The sequence below is a fragment of the Argiope bruennichi genome, chromosome 4 (genome assembly GCF_947563725.1).
Source record: "Argiope bruennichi chromosome 4, qqArgBrue1.1, whole genome shotgun sequence".
Taxonomy (NCBI): Eukaryota; Metazoa; Arthropoda; class Arachnida; order Araneae; family Araneidae; genus Argiope; species Argiope bruennichi.
In genome coordinates this window covers 75509482-75531056 of record NC_079154.1, presented here as the reverse complement: position 1 = coordinate 75531056, position 21575 = coordinate 75509482, and the positions used below count along the sequence as shown (strand labels likewise).

The following is a 21575-nucleotide window of genomic DNA, read 5'->3' as shown; positions in this document are numbered from 1 at the left end:
ATGTATGATGAGGGAAGATAAATAGGAGAATCTAATGTGTAATCAGTTCAAACACATCAAATGATTTCTTTTTTAAACGTAAAATTGAATTAGGGATTTTTAAAGTGATCGAAGAAAAGATCTTTTTTAAAATTCAGTTTTTGATATCTTGTTTGATGAATTTAATTCACTGAGTAATTGTTTTCAAATCACTTTACTTCTCAATAATAAATTTATAAGTGTTATTGAATAATAGAAATTTATTTTAAAATTCAGACTGGTACATCTTGATTAATCAATCATAAAAAGCATCTAATAAATTCTTGATTCGAAGCTATATCATAATCAACTAGATTATAATGTATTAATTATGTATATTAATTAATAGGTTTAATTTATGATATTAAATTTCTGCATATGTAAACAATTAGTATGATTGCATATATGATTGTTAAAAGTTAATCCTATTGGTTTGATAAATTAAATGTATACGTACAAATTATTATTGAAAGACAATCGTGTTCAATAACAAAATATCGGTAAGAATGTTTGATTAAACAAAGTTCCTAGAAACATTTTAAAGTTGTTTGGTAAAAGCATTTGCTATATAATTATCATCGACAAGGAATTTAGTTTAGTTATATTAACGTCCCGTTGTAAAGCAACAGTAGGGCTATTTTGGAACGGACCTCGTAATTTTGAAACATGTTCAGATGACGAGGACGATATTTGAGCTGACACTCCCCCTCTCCTCCACACCACATCAGCGGGAGGACGTTGTCCCTGATGGATTTAACGTGCAACAAACCCCCTTACATGGTGGTTCTTCGGTGGAATCGGGTCTCGAACCTGAAATCATACGGCTCACGATCCGAGACCATACCACCAGGCCACCACGGCCCATCATTGATGAAGAAGACAAATTATAATTTATTTCGAAAGATTAGAAATAAACAAGCATGACAAGCTTTTGGATGAAGATAACTGAGTATCTTCAGTAATAACAAAAGTGATAGAAATTTCTGTTAAATTCTGCTTCATTTTTATTGTAGCAAAAATGTACTAATATGGCATTGTAAAGTCTTATATTTTTGATTGGATGATTGTGGATTTGAGCAATCATTCAACAATGTATCTTTATTAGTCTGATTCGTTTTAAAAATGGATGGGCGGATCGACCCATGTTTGCGACTCAAATTGGTTTTTGTGCTGTGAGACCTTTTTCTCGCAAGTAGAACGATTCCCAAATTGCAATGACGTAGCATTAAAAGAAATGGTAAAAGGGGGAATGTAAAGTCCATTATATTTATATGAACCATTGTAAAAATATATAATTGCATAAGATAGGACCAAAAATAAGCTGGTCTTTGTTATATTTATTCTATTTGGACATAAAAGGGAAAAATCCTCATATTATAGACAGGCAGCTTAATTTTTAATTTTGATTATGAAAGAGCTATTCCTGGATAATTGGTTTAAACCTCTTGAACCTTACGTTGAATTTTTTAACAACGTTAGAGCATTTAAGGTTCAGTGTGAATGCTCCTCCTACTAAATATACAATAATACCAACGTTCACAGACATAGCATCATGCATTGCAGCATGCACAGGATGCAGAAAGAATACCTTAATTTTTTTTTTAAAGTAACAATAAGTCGTAACTGTAAATATGTATTTTCAGTACATATTTACAATTACGACATTATCACCTTAGTGAGTAGATGCTCGTTCTACTACTTATACATCAATAGCAACGGCCATGGGTACAGCATTATACATACACAGCTTAAAGTGTAGCCTATGTACTCTGCTCATATCAAATGCGGTTATCATATAGACAATGTCATAAGTTTTCGATTAAGTAGCTTCGTATTTAGTGAAGTGAAACGACTAGTTTAAAGCAATGTTTCAAAATCTTTAGAAAAAAAATGCTCGAAACTTATAATAAAAAGGGCGAGATAACAGTTTGAATTTTGAATGAATGCAAGTTATATTTCATAACATTAATTCAGATTTTCCTAATTTTTATTTAGTAAGAAAGATGTTAATTTTCTTTTGTTAATGAGATGCTGATAAACGCTTTCGGTTAATTCGGTTCAGAATTAATTTTTCTTTTTTTACTCCGGTATCAATTAAGGCATCCATTGTAATAAGCAGGTCAAGGTTATTATTAATACATATCGCTATGAGGAAGTCATAGACGTATAGACAGATGTTGCGATGAAATGGAAGCGATATGATTACTGTAATGTAATACCATATATGTCTATAATTGTTTTGTTATTGTATGATAAAAATATTCTTTGGAAATGAGGATAAAAATTAAATTTTTATACAAAAAAATTACATTTCAGTTTATTAGTGAAACAAATTTATACTAAAGATTAAATGACAAATGAGTTTTACAACAGCTAATTTCTTTATATTCAGGAATTTGATGCTAATTGCATTGAAAAAAATTCTAATTTATAATTTATTTGTCTTATAAAATTTATATTGGAATTTTTCTGCTGTAAGGACTGTAAATACTGTAAGATGTGTAAATACTGTACGATGTGTAAATACTGTACTGGACGATGTAAATATTGTGAGTGAAGTTTCAAATATTGTATTCTACTTCAAAGATGAATTTTTTCCCTAAGTTTTAATGGAGTCCATAGTTAATTGGAAAACATTTTATGACTCAGAGATTCTGACTTTGGAATTTAATAAACTTTAACGTTTCAGTGAGATTGTATTGTGGGAGAACCCAACTGAAAGAAGTACTAAGGATGAGAGATTTCTTTTTTTATGAGATTTTTGAATTTGTTTCACATTTTGGTTGAATTTGTTTCCATATACTCTTGTGACAAGATGTGTAAATGATTCTAATGGTTTTCTTATGATAATTATGACTCATTTATTATTGCATATAAATAATAATGTTTTTATTTTCATATGATTTATAAAATAATGTCTATAGAATTTCAATTTAGAAACAGTAAAAGCAATGCATAATAAAATTGATTTCTTTCATCAGAATATGACATATAAAATATAAATAAAGCTACATTTATCAATGAATTCTTATTTACCATATCAATTATTAATATTTTATTCATTATAATTTTGGTGAAAATTAAAATGTGATTAAAATAATTATTTTGAAAGTTGATGAATACAAATATTTAACGGAATTTCGTATTTTTATTAAAATACAGTACACATTTTATTTGTAAATATTTATATTATTGTAAGTAAAGTGTTAATAAAACATTTTTGAGGTATGAAAAAAAATTTAAAAAATAGTTTAGGAAAACTTGAACATGCAAGTACAGCATTTTAAAGAAAACAAATAGTCACTTACAAAGATTTATGCATATGTTAATGTGATGCATAAATCAATTTCTTTTTGTATACCTGATTATATTTTTCATTTCTAATAGTTAGGCAAATGTACAATTTTTTTCTAAAGTGTGAAATTATTTTGAAAAAAAAAACGTTTGTTTTTAAATGAAATTATATTCTAATTATTTTAATATAAATCTCTATGTTTCTAAAATTTTCAGATGAATGTGATTGTGAAAAAAGAAATTATTAAAAAATACATAGATAGCATATTCATAAAAATAGCTAAAATTTTGAACAAATGCATAATGGTTACTTTTTTTATTAGGAAAGAAAACATTTTTTGAGTATAAATAGAACAATCCCCCATTTTCTTTCAAGAGGTGAAGATTATAATTGCTTCCACTAAAAAAATATCTATTCTTGGATTACTCCCGGATCAGGTCGCATATAAATTGTCTGCACACAAAAAATGTATGCATAGATAAAACGATCATCGATACACCTCATTATAAAAAGCCGCTATAAATATATGCATAGATGGAATAACGGAATAAAAAAAAGAACACGTAATTAATGCAATGAAAAATCTAGAGCAGTCGATCAATGTTCTTTTTTTTTCTTTTATCTAGGAAAGAAATTATCTCGAGGTGTGGGAAAAAATTAAAAACTGTTTTGCGAAGAAAGTTAAGCTTTTGCATTTAATAGTGAGAAATCAGAATATACTAAAATTAAGGATAAAAGAAAATTTGCATAATTACTTTATTTTCGTTCAATAAACTTTGTGTAAATTATAGTTAATGAGAAAAAATCTTCGATACCTAGAGGGATCATAATTTTTTCAGCATTAATATTTCGAGGTCGAAACATTTTCTCAAGCTGCAAGTGATATATCTCAAATTCAAATGTTTTGTGATATTTCAGGCCTGAAATTTATTCTTATTGTTAGAAGTTTTAATCAAGTCCATGTGCAATGAAGAAAATTTTATTAAGTTTAATTTACTTATTGGAAATTTTAAGTCGAATTCACGTGCAGTGGAGAAAACTTATTAAGTTTACGTGTTCGAGCATAAGAGTTTCTGCTTACAGATATCAATAAACTTCTGGAAATTTCAGTCAACTCCTGCTATGGGCGAAAAGAAACTAAACCAATAAAGGATTTTCAATTTGGAAAGCATTTTACGGTACGTAATAGTTCATTTCGTTAATTTGTTGAATTTGCATTATTCTCAAAATTTATTGACAGAAATATTTATATTCCTTTCAAGATTAAGTGGATTATAGAAGGTACAATACGTCTTTTCATCAATTTTCGATTCAATATTTAATAAAACAGGAACAATACTTCGTTTCTTTAGTTTAATGAAATTAAAATAGTTTTGCAAGTTTATAAAATTAAAAACTCTCTCACTTCGAACACATTCTGGAATGAGTCAAATTCAAATTACTGTTGTAACAACTTCGTCTCAATTATTTCAAAGATTCCATCATAACTAATTATTAAAGAATAGTTTGGATGTAAAACCCTTAATGGGCTTACAATTATTATTACACTCATTTTTATGATAATTAAAATAATTTCAATATTTTCCATTTATTTGTGTGAGTAAAGTCTGGAGGTGTTAAGAATCTGTAATATTTCTTGCCTGTACAGTTAGTCTCATAATAATAAAGAGAAATGTAGATACATCATGACAGGTCAATAACCAATGCAATCATTTACGGACTTCTTGAGTAATTTAATGATAGTAGTGACAAAAATGATGCTTCTAGAAAATAGAAGAATATTTTGGGAATGCCTCTCTTATAATTCTAGAGAATTTTCTAGAAAACACCATACTCTAATAGAAAAACAACATAAATTTGAAAAATCTAAAGCAAGTCAGTCTAGTGAATTCTCTCTTTCTATCGTCGATCATGAATCGTGCTTTTTAGCTGAAATTTGAGAGGTATTGTTGTGTTCAGTTTGCAAATTTAAGAGTTTCTCTAGGCTTTATTCTTAGTGTATATCTTGACTTTTTCCCCTAGTTTTTAGTCAAATCGTTTGTGAAATAAAGCGTCCAGAACCATTATTGAGTTTGCTGGATTTTTACATTGTACACTATCGGAGGAATCAATTTTGAAAACTTGTGCAACTTTTGATAAATTTCGATTTGCAAAAAAGCAAAGATTTTTTTGCTGTCAGTTCTTATTTAGATACGTACATTTTTTTCTGGAGAAAATTGTATTTTTGTACCTTTATTTTTGATAATATTTAGAAATATATTTATATATAACTAATCTCGAAATTAAAGTATTTTTTTACCAACTTATCAACAGAAATTTCAGAAATGGAATGCATTAAATATAAAAAAAATGCAAAATGAATTTCAAGAGCTTGGGAAGGGAGCAAGAACGCAAAATTTGTTGATGCATATGAAACATATGACTGTTAAGTTCTTGCAAAGAAATGAATAAATGTGACAAACGTGTCCAGTGAAAGAGAATTTCATTCAATTAGCTAAAATTGTGAAAACAGTAAAAAACGAGCATATTATAAGTTAATAAAATGCATGAAAATTTAAAAAAACAGTTTAAAATAAGAAACAAAATCAATCTCAACGGTTAAAAAATTTCAAAAGTTTTAAAAGACATGGTTTAATAAAATTATTGCCTTTATATAAAATGTGTATTTTCATTTTACATAATTTAGATAAAAATGGAAATAATTTAGGAAAGAAACGTTAATAATGGTAAAATAGAACGAGTGGTAGAAGCAGTTGAATAGTGAAATATTTAAATATTTCAATAAAAAAAATTACATTTTTTGTTCAAATTTACATTGAAAAAAATTGCTTAAAAATTGTAAAAAATACTGTATGATGATGAAATTGACTTTATTAAAATACTATTTTCAAAAATTTATATTATATTATTTGCTATTTTAAAATATATAGGTATTTTATATTTTTATTTATATTATTAAAAATTAATAAATTTTAAAATATATATAAATTTATAATCAAAAATTATCATATCAAAATTTTATAATTTATATAAATTTATAAATTTTATGTAATGATATGTTCTAAATTTATGGCAGAAAATGCAAAATAATTTGACCTCTATTTTGTCCCTTTTAAAAGTGGAAATCTTTTAATGGCTCAGTTAACTCTTTGAGGTGCTGAGAAATGCGAAATTTTGAAAAAAAATCGCCAATCTATATAAACTTGTATGAGGTTGAAATAAACAAATGGACATCCCGTTATATAGATATGTAGATAAATAAATAAAGGTGTGAACTAACATAGAACATTGATTTAAGAAAAATGGGAGCATCTTTTTGAATAGACTGCCATTTTTGATATGCATTTTTTCATATTAATACATGACTGACATTAAAAAAATATTTAATTTATTTTAATTTAATATTTATAATATTCAAAGTCTAGGAGTATTTTTTTCATATATAATTAATGAATTTTAATACAATATCGTCAATAGGGTTCTCAAATGTTATCTAGTTTGGATTTTATGGTATCTACATTTATATCAGTATTAAAGCGTAGTAAATTAATTCTTTAAAAATATGTCATTTATTCTTAAATTGAATTTTATTTAAGCCTGAATAATAAATTCAGTCTTAAAATTATTATTTATACAGAAGGAAATATTATGTAGAAAAACTATCATTACAAAAGTCAAAATTTTTCATATAGTATTATTATACCTTAAACGTACTGATGCTTGAACTTTTGATTTTACAATTAAAAGTACAAGCATCAGTAAAAGTACTGATCTATTTTTGTTAAACGAAATTACTGAATGATTAAAACTATACATTTCGATGTTTCTTTGCCAATGAATATTATTGTCTTAGAACTCATTGTGTTAGAAATAATTTTCATATGTCTTCCCCGCTTATGAAATATCCCAGGATTTTTAGTGCACTCATATCTTATCTTTCTATTTTACTTAGCAGTTTTACGGAACAATTGTTTTGCTTTATTTGTGAATCCTTACACTAATTTCTTTTTTCATTGTCCTTTTTTATATTATGAATTACAATTTTTTATATAATATTTTATATATTACATTTATTATATATTTATATCTATAAAATAGAAAAAATGTAAATTTTTTGGCTATATATTGTTAGGGAAACCTTTTGGTAATTCTGTTAGGAAATCGTTCCATTTTCTATCCAACAAATAAAATAAAGAGAAAATGGCACTTTATTCCATAAGAAAACAGGTAAAAAAGTCATAATTAAAGCGTAATCACTCTCGCTCTTACACATGTACACGCATACACACCAAAAATCTCCTACTTCTATAAACTCATAGCACAAGCAAACAAAAGCCAACAGTAATGCTCCAAGTCAAAGAGAAAACTGATTGACTGGCTTTAGCACCTTGCTTTTATATAGTTTTTCATATATAGCATTGAATTTTCCAGAAGAATTTGAAATTTTTGTAAAGTCAAAGTGAAACGTTTTTAATATTTTACAGAATAGTTTTTTTTTTTTTTTTTTTTTGCCAAAGTCAGCCAATTCATCACTATGTCATCAATTTAGTCGCCAAGGTGGATGCTCGTAGATATAGAATCCATTCGGTGTCTCTATCATATACGTATCATTAAATATTTTTTATCCGGAATGTATATATATATTTAATTTGTTGTGTTTTTTTATTCCAATTTATAATTTATTATACTCATAAATTTTCTCATTGAATTTTTTATTAATTTTAAAGGCTTATTTAAAATATTTCTTTTTTTTAATCAATAACTAAATTATGTTTATTTTTGGTTTTGAGGTTTTAAATTCCGGTTTATATATATTCTGTGCAAATAACAATATAAAACATAACATGTTGTCTAAATTTTTTTATGAGTAATGGATGAAATCCTTTAAGAAAAAAAGGTAGTCAAGTTTAACATATCTATATAACAAGCGATTTTTTCAACCAGAATATAATTAGAGCTTTTGGGTAGGTTTTTTTTCTTCTTTTAGATCTCCATGGGATCAACTCATACGGAAATATTTACATTAAAAAAATGCAAGAATAGCCAAGATGATTATCACACACCCTGAGGAAAGCCACTATAAATGTATCGATAGATGAAACAAGGAATTAAAAAAAAGACGCAATTAATGCAATAGAATCTCTTGATCAGCCTATCGATATTTTTTTTTCTTTCCTGTGGTAAAAAAAGAATATCTTAAAAGAAAAAGAAAAAAAAATATGACTTTTTTTTTTTTTTTGGAAAAAAGGTGACTGAATTTGTTTAATCGTGAGAAAAGATAAAGACTCAGGTTGAGCGGCAAAAGAAAATTTACATAATTACTTTCTTCCCTATGCAGACACTTATTGTAAATTATATTTAACGAAAGAAACTATTATTACTATACCTAAAGGGGATAGAAGTTTGAAATGCTTTGTGTTTGGAAAGGGGGGTAAATACACTTAGTTAGGACTCAAGTAATGGGACTGGAGTAATAGTATAATGCGAGATCTGAGAACTGAATTATTTTTCTGATTGAAAATTTTAATCGAGTTCATGTTTAATGTAGGAAACTCATTAACTTTCCTGCTCCTGTTTATGAGTTTCTGTCGATGAGTTTCATTTACTTCTTGCGAGTTTTAGCAACGTTTGATATTTAAAAATTAATTTTAGCAAAACATATTAAGAGTTTGAATTTCGATATGATTTTGCGATGGTTCTGGACTATTCTATTAAATTTTATTTAGAAATCAGTAGTATCTCTCTCTCTCATATATATATATATATATATATATATATATATATATATATATATATATATATATATATATATATATATATATATCATCCATTCGATTAGCTGCAGCATTTAATTTTCCTCCATGTTTACCACAGTCTTGCCCGAATAAATGTAACTTTGCAAATTTAAGACTAGAATATTTTATGTGTAGTATTTTCTAATTAGAAACTAGCATTTGTGAGAAATAATTTAATTTTAAATTCTAATATAAAATTTTATTATCTTCTCGCAGAAATTGTTTTTACATTTAACGCAATATGAATGATACTGCTAAAGGAGTAGCAGAATAAAATAGATAATAAATTTGATAAGTTATAAGCTTAATATTATTATTACGATGTTTGATGTTTCATTAATAAGATAAAGAATCTGAGAATATTTCAGCTTTGCATCATATGGAAATTATTTTTATGCTACACTATGTAATTTTACTGCGACTTGATTTTCTGTAAATGAAGGGAAAAAAACCTTTTTTATCATTAGAATTTTTCAGCTATTTAAAAACTCATTATTTCGCACATTTATTTGCATCAAACATGTTAAAATTATTTTCTAATTAAATTCAATATCATTATGTTATGTAATCTTTTACAAATAACAGTGTAGAATACAAAATAATATAGTCTCTCTCTTATCAGGCATTCATTATCATGACTTGATGCATGGTATCTGGTGATGTATTCTTTCTTGTGTAAACTTGAAACCTTCACTCTTTAAGTACGATTTGTTTATTTAAAGTGTTTCTATTCAACAGCTTTCATAGCAATTTCTCTCTTGCTAAGTATTGACTTTTTCTCACACGTAGAGAGACGCGTCATTGTAGAATTCAATGATTTGTATATGATTCTATATAGTCCGACGATTCTATAATCCGATAGGTGTCCGGTTTTATATGCAACAGATAAAAACAAATCAAGTGTTTATTAGTTTCTTTTTTTAGAAAAAAATTCCTTTTAAATTGCTGAATCTTAATAGTATATAATTTTCATATTATTGGAACTTAAACTTTGAATGATGATTTTTTTCAGATCTATAAAGAAAAGAAAATGTTTTCAAAAATTACACTCTCAATTATTTTTTAAAAATTATTTTTGAAGTTTTGAGGAAACATTTGCAATGAATATTTTTTTGCATGGAAATTGTTTTATGTGGGTCTGGGTTTATTATAATTTTTCTGTCTTATTCTAAAAGATTTTTATTCATATTATTATAAATTTCATATTATTATAAACAACTTCTGTTAAATTTTTTAAAAAATCCATTGATGTTTTATTTTGATGTCAAGTAAATTTATTCTTGTTTTAAAATTTTAAAAAACGATGCATATTTTGCAGAAATAGAATAAGATTTATTAAAGTTTTAAATTTATTTTACAAAATATTTAAAAAAAAATAACAATTTTACTTTTTTGCAAGAAATTTAGAATTTTAAATAATCGCATAACTAATTTTTTTTGTTTGTAAAAGATGCATTAAATATCAGTATGAAAGACGATAATTTTGGCTGTCAGATTGACACCGAATTTGGAATCTTTTTAAAAACTATTCAATTTTCAATTCATTTTATGATGAACTAATATATCTAGTTTGTCGTCAAAGAAAAAAATGACTCATGTATAAGTATTAATATCACAGAAAAAAAAACCCATACCCTTATCTAAAGGAGTGCAAGTCATTTTCAAGTCAGTCAAAAAAATCATTTTCGTTTGAAAGGCAATAAATGCTAGTTATTTGACCAAAGTATTTCTTGTTTAAAATGTTTTGTCCAGTTTTTTAAGAAGATTCCTTCCTGTTATTGGAAATCTCAAGTGAGTTCATTTTAATTTTAGAAACATTTATGTTTTCGTATTTATGCAACTAAGCTATTGATGAATTTCGATAAGCTTTTGAATTTTTCAGTAATCTTATATTGCAGGAGGTATGAAATAAAAAAAAAGGGTAATAAAATCTTTGAGTTTAAGTAGCATTTGAGAAATTTTCCGAACAAGTTTTGGTAAATGATATAATTTGGTTTTACGATTATTACTTAACTTGTTGAAAAAGTGAAACCCAAATAATACCTTTCTCTTAGAAAATTGACTATAATTTCGAGTTATCCAACAATAACAAGTCTCAACATCCAGCAATAACAAGTCTCAACATCCAGCAATAACAAGTCTCAACATTAGTCAAATAAGAGCCATTGGAACTTCTTACAAATAGTAAGCTTAGTCAGTAAATCTAAGTTTGTGGAAAATTTCAAAGGCTATTTGGTAAAAGATACAGGAGAGGTTCTCTGCTGATTGTGTATCATGTATCGCTCTTCTGCCCTAACTAAAAATCTAAACTATAGAAACTATTAAAGATTTGGAAATGGACGAAATTAAAATATGGAGCATCTAAAGATATATAAATAAGCATAAACTAATTTTTGAAGAAGAATTTACATTTCACAATTTTAATTTCTCTATTGATGAAAGATAATAAATAGCTGAGGAATAATCCGTGTTTTAAATCTTTTGAATCCTTAATTAATTAAGTCATGCAATGAATTGGAGCATCAGTAAGCATTTTGATCTTTTTGGAAATTTGTATTGGATATTATATTTATTCTAAAAGAATAAAATTTTTATTTTTGATTCTACTATCTTTATTTTTATTGTATCTATTACCCCTTTATTTATTATTGTTAATTTATTATTTATATTTTATTTTAAAGCCTCTAACTATTAAAATTGAAACGTTAGTGTAATTTTTAAATTTAAAATTATCTTTCCAAATTCTTTAAATCATTAATTTTTTTTTTACTCTGAATTTTTGTATAACCAATTCTTATTGGGTGGGGTGGGGTGGAAGGACTATTTTATTTCCATATCTCGTTGAAACTATTTCGAATGTTGAGCACGGGATAGAAATACTAGAATATTTTCATTACAAAAGGTTTCTCTATATTTAAAGGAAAACCTTAGAATTACATAGTGTACACTGATCATAAACAAAACATTAAATAGATGGCTTTATCGAAAAAAAATATTTCGCATCTATTTATGTAAAAGAAATATTCATAATTCAAATTTTGAATATAGTAAAAATTCTTGTAACCGAGATTTCTAATAATGCAATGAAACACTATGACAGTTCTCTTGCAATAAGTTTTATCAACGAAATGATCAGATAGCATGGAACAAAATACTAACTCTACTGCAGAAAGAAATTCTAGCAAGGTTTTCATCATAACTTCCTATAGCACAGCCTTGTTGTAGGAAGGTCAAATGTATTTAATACACAACTTATCTTCTAATAAAATTTTCGTTTAACAAATAAAAGAACTCATTAAGTATGCCATAGTTGAGTTGAATCCATTTTATAACAAAATAAAGCTAGCAATTTAATAAAGCAATGCTTTAAATCTTGAGCGAAGGAATTAACTATGTTATAGGATTGGATTTGCTCATAGTTAAATATAAATTAAAGAAAATCACTTAAATCAGAGTTTTGGTAGATTAGGTAGTAGATTAATCATCTTACAGGAGAGATGAGCATATTTTATGCAAAATTAACTCATGAGCAAGGTCTTAATACCACAAGGAAACTTTTAAGCATGTTATAGGAAGGTTCAATTAATTATGATATAGAAATCGATTATTATATCATTTATTAATGTACTCATCGTTAAATATAAATTAAAGCAAACCCCTTTAAAAGTGTGGTTTTGGTTTTTTTCAAGGTAGGAAGTGGATTAATCATTTTACAGAAGAAATGAGCATATTTTAAGCAAAATTAATATTAACTCTTGGGCATGATCTTAATATCAAAAAGAAACTTTTAAGCATGTTATAGGAAGGTCCAGTTAACTATGTTTTTGGAATGGTTATTACATTATTTATAAATTTGCTCATAGTTAAATGTAAATTAAAGCAAACCCCTTTAAGCACAGTTTAGGCAAAGTAGGGAGTGGATTAATCATCTTAGAAGAGATATGAGCATAATTTATGCAAAAGAAACTCTTGAATATGTTCTTAACACCACAAGGAAGCATGTTATAGGAAGGTTCAATTAATTATTATATAGAAACCAATTAATTTATTATTTATTAATTTGCTAATAGTTCAATATAAATTAAAGCATTTTAACTCAAGCGTAGTTTAGATAAATAATTTTACAAGAGAGATTAGCACATTTTATGCAAAATTAAGACTAACTTTTGAGCATGATCTTAACACCGCAAGGAAACATTTAAGCATGTTCAATTAACTACGGAGTTTCAGTTAGTTATATTACATGAACAATTATTATATTTTTTATTAATTTGCTCATAGTTCATTATAAATTAGAGAAATGTAATTAAAACGCAGTTTTGGTGGACTAGGGAGTGGATTAATATTATTATATTATTAATTAATTTGCTCATAGTTCATTATAAATTAGAGAAATGTAATTAAAACGTAGTTTTGGTGGACTAGGGAGTGGATTAATATTATTATATTATTTATTAATTTGCTCATAGTTCATTATAAATTAGAGAAATGTAATTAAAACGTAGTTTTGGTGGACTAGGGAGTGGATTAATATTATTATATTATTTATTAATTTGCTCATAGTTCATTATAAATTAGAGAAATGTAATTAAAACGTAGTTTTGGTGGACTAGGGAGTGGATTAATATTATTATATTATTTATTAATTTGCTCATAGTTCATTATAAATTAGAGAAATGTAATTAAAACGCAGTTTTGGTGGACTAGGGAGTGGAGTAATATTATTATATTATTTATTAATTTGCTCATAGTTCATTATAAATTAGAGAAATGTAATTAAAACGTAGTTTTGGTGGACTAGGGAGTGGATTAATATTATTATATTATTTATTAATTTGCTCATAGTTCATTATAAATTAGAGAAATGTAATTAAAACGTAGTTTTGGTGGACTAGGGAGTGGATTAATATTATTATATTATTTATTAATTTGCTCATAGTTCATTATAAATTAGAGAAATGTAATTAAAACGTAGTTTTGGTGGACTAGGGAGTGGATTAATATTATTATATTATTTATTAATTTGCTCATAGTTCATTATAAATTAGAGAAATGTAATTAAAACGTAGTTTTGGTGGACTAGGGAGTGGATTAATATTATTATATTATTTATTAATTTGCTCATAGTTCATTATAAATTAGAGAAATGTAATTAAAACGTAGTTTTGGTGGACTAGGGAGTGGATTAATATTATTATATTATTTATTAATTTGCTCATAGTTCATTATAAATTAGAGAAATTTAATTAAAACGTAGTTTTGGTGGACTAGGGAGTGGATTAATATTATTATATTATTTATTAATTTGCTCATAGTTCATTATAAATTAGAGAAATTTAATTAAAACGTAGTTTTGGTGGACTAGGGAGTGGATTAATAATCTTACAAGAGCGCTTAGCATATTTTATACAAAATGAAGATTAACTTTTGAGCATGATCTTAATATCGCAAAGAAACTTTAAAGCATGTTAGAGGAAGATCCAGTGTAATTTAAGCCATTGTTCCTACAGCAGCATGATGTTTAGGTAAAAGAAAACATATAATTTTATTATATTTATTAAGAATAAATTTAATACAAAATTAAAGCTAAAATTCGCAGAAACACCATGTTATATAAACACAAAATTTTAAAGACAATAAAGAAACTTTATAAATGTACTCAAAGCCAGCCTGTATCTAAGAATATTATTTTTTTAAAAAAATCGAGCATTCCATCCAAATTAACAAGGCGAAAAAATATTTTGGGCCGAAAATGAAAAGGTAAATAACATTTAAGGGGAAAGAAGAAACAAGTCTAAAAGCTTCGCAGCAGCTCGAGGCGGCGTCGCTTTTTCAGAGAAAATGACGCGCTCTGAATAATTGGATATTTCATGTGATGTTAAATTGGCTGTTAGGGTTAGGGACATTAGTTTATAGCGATGTTCTTTGGGAAAGATTACATCGAACAACTTCGTCCTCTAATGAAGCCCCCTGAAAGCAATTATATAGATGGAACATTAAAAAAATTGTGAGAACGCTTTTTTTCAGAGAGCTCTCACCAAATCTGAAATGCAAATTATGTTACTTAGAACGGTGTGCCATTTACAATGTGAATTGCACATATGAATTACTAAAAATGGATAAAAAAAATTCGTATTATATGTATTTTTAATATATGAATATATTTATTCTCATCTTATTTAAATGCATTTAAAATAAATTCTTAATGAAGAATTCGCTGTGATTTGAATTAGCAAATATAAATTATATGTGCATTTTCTGATATTTTAGAATATGAAATCTAGTTTTCCATGCAAGGTTATATTTATTGAATTTGTAATTATCGATGATTATTATCAAAATGACAGTATGTTTTAACTAATGGCGGTTATATATTTTAACTAATGGCAGCTGTGAGTTTAAATTGTTGCACATATCCTATTATTTTTTGCTTGATTTTAAAAGTAGTAATTTTACTTTTATGCTACTTTTGTTTTATGTTTACTTTTAAGTTTTCTTATGTTTGATAACAGTCATTAGTTTTTCCAACTTTCCCTCATTTCACAATGCATTTTTATTGCCTTTGTTACTGATGATTTTTTTGTTTTATAGATTATTTATTTTAGTACAGTTAATATGTTTACGTAGTTTTTTTTATATAAAATGCCGGATTAAAGTCATAATTAATTGTCATATTTATTTAAATTTAAAGAGTAAAATAAAAATACTTTCTGTTATATTTCGATTGCTTTAGGTAACATAGAAAAATCTTATGGATTGAGCAGTTATAGCGCGATATATTTTATCTTAATTTTACCTTGATGACATATTTATTTCGGAAACTTCGAACTCACATTTTTATCATTATATTTAATTTTATTAAACCTGTATTTACAAATATATTTCATGACTTGAATTCATAAATTCTCAGCTTAAGCTGCTCAATCAGAAATATACGAAAAGTAGAAATATATGCGATCATATAATTGTGCTTTAAGGTATTTTAAAGTTTTTTTTAAGTTGCTAGGTTCCAAAAATTCTATGCACAGAATAAAAATGTATTTTTTGTTTCTTATTTAATTAACTTTACATAACACATGCAGTTTCTTAAGTTTTGAATTGATTGCATTTTTAAAGCAAAAAAACCAGTAGACTATCCAAAGCAAGAATTAATAAATGTTCCATCGTACATTGTATTACTTTGAATATTTACTTACACTCAGTATTGTTATGATTATATTTAAATTGTTTGCAGCTTCTACTTTTATATGCATTATAAAATATTAAACGAACAAATAATAGAAGCACAAATAGTTTTGAATTTCGAAAAATACATATTGTTGCATTTTGCATTAATATTGTCCGAAACAGAACCTTTTATTTATTTTTCTTGAATTCTAAATCCTTTCATATTATATTTCTATATTACATCTTTAATTCTTTTATTGATTCCTTCTAAAATATTTCAGTTGTTTAAAAAGGAATAGATCTTTAAAGTATTATCCATATGTAGCTTATTAATACTTTCGTTTTACGTTAAATTGTCATATATTTTATTCAAAATAATTTCATGCATTTGCTATGAATATCTAAATGACGTTATTAGTTTTTGTTATAGTGAATTTTTCTAATTTCACTCTAGAACTTTTATACCTTACAATTTTTTTTCATTTTGCTTTCCCTTGGCTTAAATTGTTTGTAAAGATTATGTATTAAAATAACTCTACATGCTTTTGTTATAGTAAATTCTTGCTAATTTGACTCTAGAAGCGTAAATTCTTGCTAATTTAACCTTCACAACTGTTTATCCTTTCACTTCTTCTTCGCTCGTTTTTTTTAATACAAAGATTATAGATTGTTGAATTTACGCATTAATTCTTAGCGAAAATTAACAGAAATGTGTACAAGGAAAATCTAAAACTTTTGATTTAAATAATTTGGATTATAATTACAATAGTTTAGAGTAATTTTCTTTTACTGAATACGAATTTTATCACAAATACGGGGTTTCAAATTTTTTGAGTCTAGCATATTATTAAATGCATATTATAAATTCAAATTTATAATTATGTAATTGCATTTTAAAATTTCCATATTTAATTTTATATAGAAATTCAGGTTATATAAATATTATATAGTTTGAATTTGTAACTTTGTATTTTAAAAAACGATTTGTTTTATTTTTGTATTTTAAAATATAAATGAACATTTGTTTAACCATATTTATTAATTTCCAATGTAAATAAATTAAATTATTTATAATGAGCCCAAGCAACGAACAATAATTTAAATCATTATGAATAAATTATGAAATTACAATAAATGATGGTGCAAAACTTTAATGTTAACATAAAAATATAATTTGTTTCAATTCTATAAAAATGAGATAATTAATAGAATATATGGAATATATTTATGTTTTCGTCAGGTCAAGATTCTTACCTCACCTTTTTATTTTTGTACATTTGTGATTTATATTAAGTTTATCTCACCAACATGGATTGGAGAAATATTTTTTAATTCAGATAGTAACTTAGATTATAAATACATTGCAGAGTGAATTTTAAGATTTTATTTACTTTCGTAATAATTAATCTATGTGATGACCCTTGATCATATAACAAATATCAACATTTATTCATAGCGAAAATAGCTACCCATATAAATTATGCATAGAGAAAGATGTTCGCCCCCATTCATGCACACGGGCTTCCTTATGGTTCGAAAAGATACAGACAGTTCCTCCTATTTGTAAAACCGTTAGATTTGCTATTTTATATAGAATATGCGTAATTGCCTCTTTAATCTTACATTGTACTGGTAGCAAGTTTCAAGTGCATTAATTACTTTATATCAAGCACATTAAGTACTTCACATCAAATGCATCAAGAGCATTAAGTGAATTAAATCAAGTTACATCAAGTGCACCATAATCATTGAATTTAGGACGGATGTTTGCAGTTAATTCTTTTGCATCTTATACCTAAAGAGGGCCAGACACTTGTCTGATTACAGAAAGTAACTGAACTATAGAAAATTATGCAAAAATGATCGAATTGTACAATTATACACATTTCCCCAAGCGGGGGAACAAACCAACAATATGTTAGAGAGAAAAATATTATATTGAGGAGCGGCCTATTGAACAGTTCAATCATGTACTAAAAGGGTGAAATTTCAAGTTTTAACAGGAAAGAATGACTCATCGCCAAATAATATGGTCCAGTAGGGATGTAGTACTAGTTCGAGTGGCTGTTTAAAGAAAGTTTACTGTAACAGCAGAATTGATGATATGTATCATTTTCAGTTAAGGTTTCAGTAGATTTAGTGATCAAGTTAGAACGAAATCCAAGATTGATTAAAATTGATTTTTACATTAAAATTAAACCAACTTCAATCACTACGTTCTAACTTTATTACTATCGCCGATTGTTCAAGTCGCCTCTTGATAATAATATATACTTTATTATACTATTGAGGATGCATTAAAAATTACAGTAATTAAAAGAATATCATAACATAGGAAATATTTAACCGTTTATTTTGTACAAAGAAACTATTTAAGCGTTTATTTAATACAAAGTTTTAAAAATTTGACTTTTCATTTTTTTATAATTCATAAAATTCTCAGATTATTTTATGGAACGTAGCTATTTTGTTTTAATATATTCATAGTAGTTCCAAAAAGTCACATTATTGTAACAAAACGTCTTTATGTTGTGTTAATAGTATTATTTTCTTTCCCCACAGTTCCTCCTCAGCCATTATCTATCAATGATCTTCCTGCTGGCAACAACATTGAAGTTCGGCAAGGTGATAAAGTCGTTCTCTACTGCAAAGCTGTTGCAAGCAAACCTCCGACACAACTCGTATGGTACAAGAATGAAAACGAACTGTTTGACGGTGAGTGTTTACTTCTTATAAAGTTTTGAGTCTCAGATTTTCACGCAATAATTTTCCCCAGCCAGAAATCACAACGGAAATTTAAAATATGTATTTGTAATATGATATATTTTCTTTCTTGAATGTTTATATAATTAACATTCAGGAATGTATATGAAATGGCCACTTATGAACAGAAAATATACATTCAACCCATATTTTATGTCTGTACCTTTTAATTGTGTTATCTAGAATAGTATAAATGATAAGTATATGTCCATGCTATAATTATAGCTTCTGGTTTAGGAATTAGTGCAATGCGTGTATGTCTATTAATTCAATTGTTAATTTGTCATTGTAGCAGCGCAAAGAGCAAATTTATTTTTAATCGCATTGTACTGCAATAAATAGCAGAAAACAAGGCCTATACGTTTAAATGATTTAGTGAGAGATAATTTAAGCAAAACTTTTATTTTTCATTCGTAGCATTATTTTTTATATTCATTTTAGTTGTCCATATTTATTATGCTTTTTTTTTGTTGTTGTTTTTAAAACATTTAGTAATACTCAAGTTTTTAAGGTCATCGAAGTTACGTTCTGTTCTTCTGTTAGTTACGTTCATTACTTTCTGACTCCTTTCCTGTTATTACCTTATCATCACATAAATTTCTTATTACTTTATTATTTTAACATTTCTCATAATTTTTCTAACTTTATTATTTCACACAGTGTTTTTTTTTTATAATTTACCCTCATTTCTCCCGTATTGAAATATTGCAATGGTGATTTATCTGTTCGTCGCAGATAAATTCAAGGGAAATTTGGCTTTTGTGTCAAAGACTGCCAACCAATCAAACGTCAGCTACATTACATTGCATATAACTATGCGCAATTTAATTGCATTGCTGTATAAATTTAAATTTATTCATCAGATATATTGTTATATCAATATGCTTTGATCTATGAGTTACAGTATTGGATAGTCATAGAATTTATCTGTGAAACACATTAATACACCGGCATAAATTAATTGCTATAATATTAGGATACAAATTAATTTATGAGGCATTTTATTTTGCTAATATGTCTATTCGTGAGTAGCAATATATATATATATATATATATATATATATATATTTCGAAAAAGTTATTTAAATGATATACAATAAAATAATTTTTATTTTATTTTACTTTCAATTTTAAAAAATTGATATTCTTTTGATATTATATCATAGATCAGAATCTCACAAACTTTTAAACATTTTGGTCCATCTTTCGTTGAGCCCGAATCTATAAATAGTATTACTTAGAAACTAATCTATTTCATTTTCGGTGTCTTTCTAAGGGAAACAATACATATTCTTTGCGAAATATGGTTTGTGAGCTAAAAAAGAACTTTAATAAAGGAATAGATATTAATAATTAAATATAATAAATGCATTCACAAATAATTACATATGTAGCATCGAGATTAGTGTATACGCAAACTGAATTGAAGAGAAATGGTGCTTTTGATAAAGTGGATGGGATCTGAGGAATTGCTTTAAAAAATTATTGGCGAATCCTTAGATCTGAGCAACAGACGATGCCACCGATGTAACACGTGAAAGGATTCACCTTCTTTTATACCTCAACTGCTGTTGAAAACCCGCTTATTCTGTTACTTCATTTCTTGTCACTCAACACAAGTTGCTTGTCTGTGTATTGCGCTATTTTTTGTCTTATTGATGCTGTGTAGTTTGATGGATATTTAAAGTTCATATTGCATTCTTGCAAATTGTTTTAAGATGCAAGATTTTGTCGGGAACCATGAACGAATTAACACGTGACCAATAGCTAGTAGGTGGCCTTGAGTTTAGAGCTCTCTATTGTAGACATTATGCTTAATATCCACCGTGTTTTTGTCATATGTAATAGACACAGGCAATTTCAATATGTTAATTGATATGCTTTAAAAGTTTTAAACAAAATTAAATAAATAAAGCATTATATTTCTGCAGCAGTGTGAATCCAAATGCATTCTGTAAAATATTTTAGTCTTCTCAAATAACAAAATTTGAACACATTTTTTTCCCGACAATTTTCCAATAAAATTTGGCCTACAATAAACCTTGAATTATCAGTTTCGCTAACAGAGCCAGTGATGGGGATGAAATAAAGGACTAAGCAAACCAAATTTTCCTGAATAAAAACGAGCAAAGACACGGAAACAACTGAATCTGACTGATATGTTCGCACAATAAAATTTTGTTTCTAATACAAAAAAGTTGAATCGCAAAGATTTACAATAATTTTCTGACAAGACAAATAATATTGCGCACAGAGTCGTTGAAAGAACTGCTGCGCTCGCTTGTTTTTACCATGTTAAAGACAAACGCAAAAGCCACATTAAAGCACGTTTCAACTGTGTAAACAACTGTATGTGCTTTGGTAAACTTTTAGTTAATATATTATAAGCAATTTTTTTCTCTTTACAAATAATCTTTTTCTCTTTTATTATCAGGATATTTTATCTTTAATTATCAGGTTTGGATCGTACTTAATTAAATTAGTACTTATAATAGGGATTACACTACATTTGAAATCGATTATTCAAAAATTAAAGT

At 26.4% G+C, this 21575-nt stretch overlaps 1 protein-coding gene across 4 annotated transcripts in view; it reads left to right on the top strand.

Moving 5' to 3' along the window:
* Window positions 1-21575, top strand: part of LOC129966056 (nephrin-like) — a 171610-nt gene that overhangs the window by 60419 nt on the left and 89616 nt on the right. For all 4 annotated transcript variants that reach the window (XM_056080414.1, XM_056080417.1, XM_056080415.1 and 1 more), the window contains exon 3: window positions 18838-18990. In XM_056080414.1, coding sequence (XP_055936389.1) covers window positions 18838-18990 — 153 coding nt within the window. The remainder of the gene's footprint in view (window positions 1-18837; window positions 18991-21575) is intronic.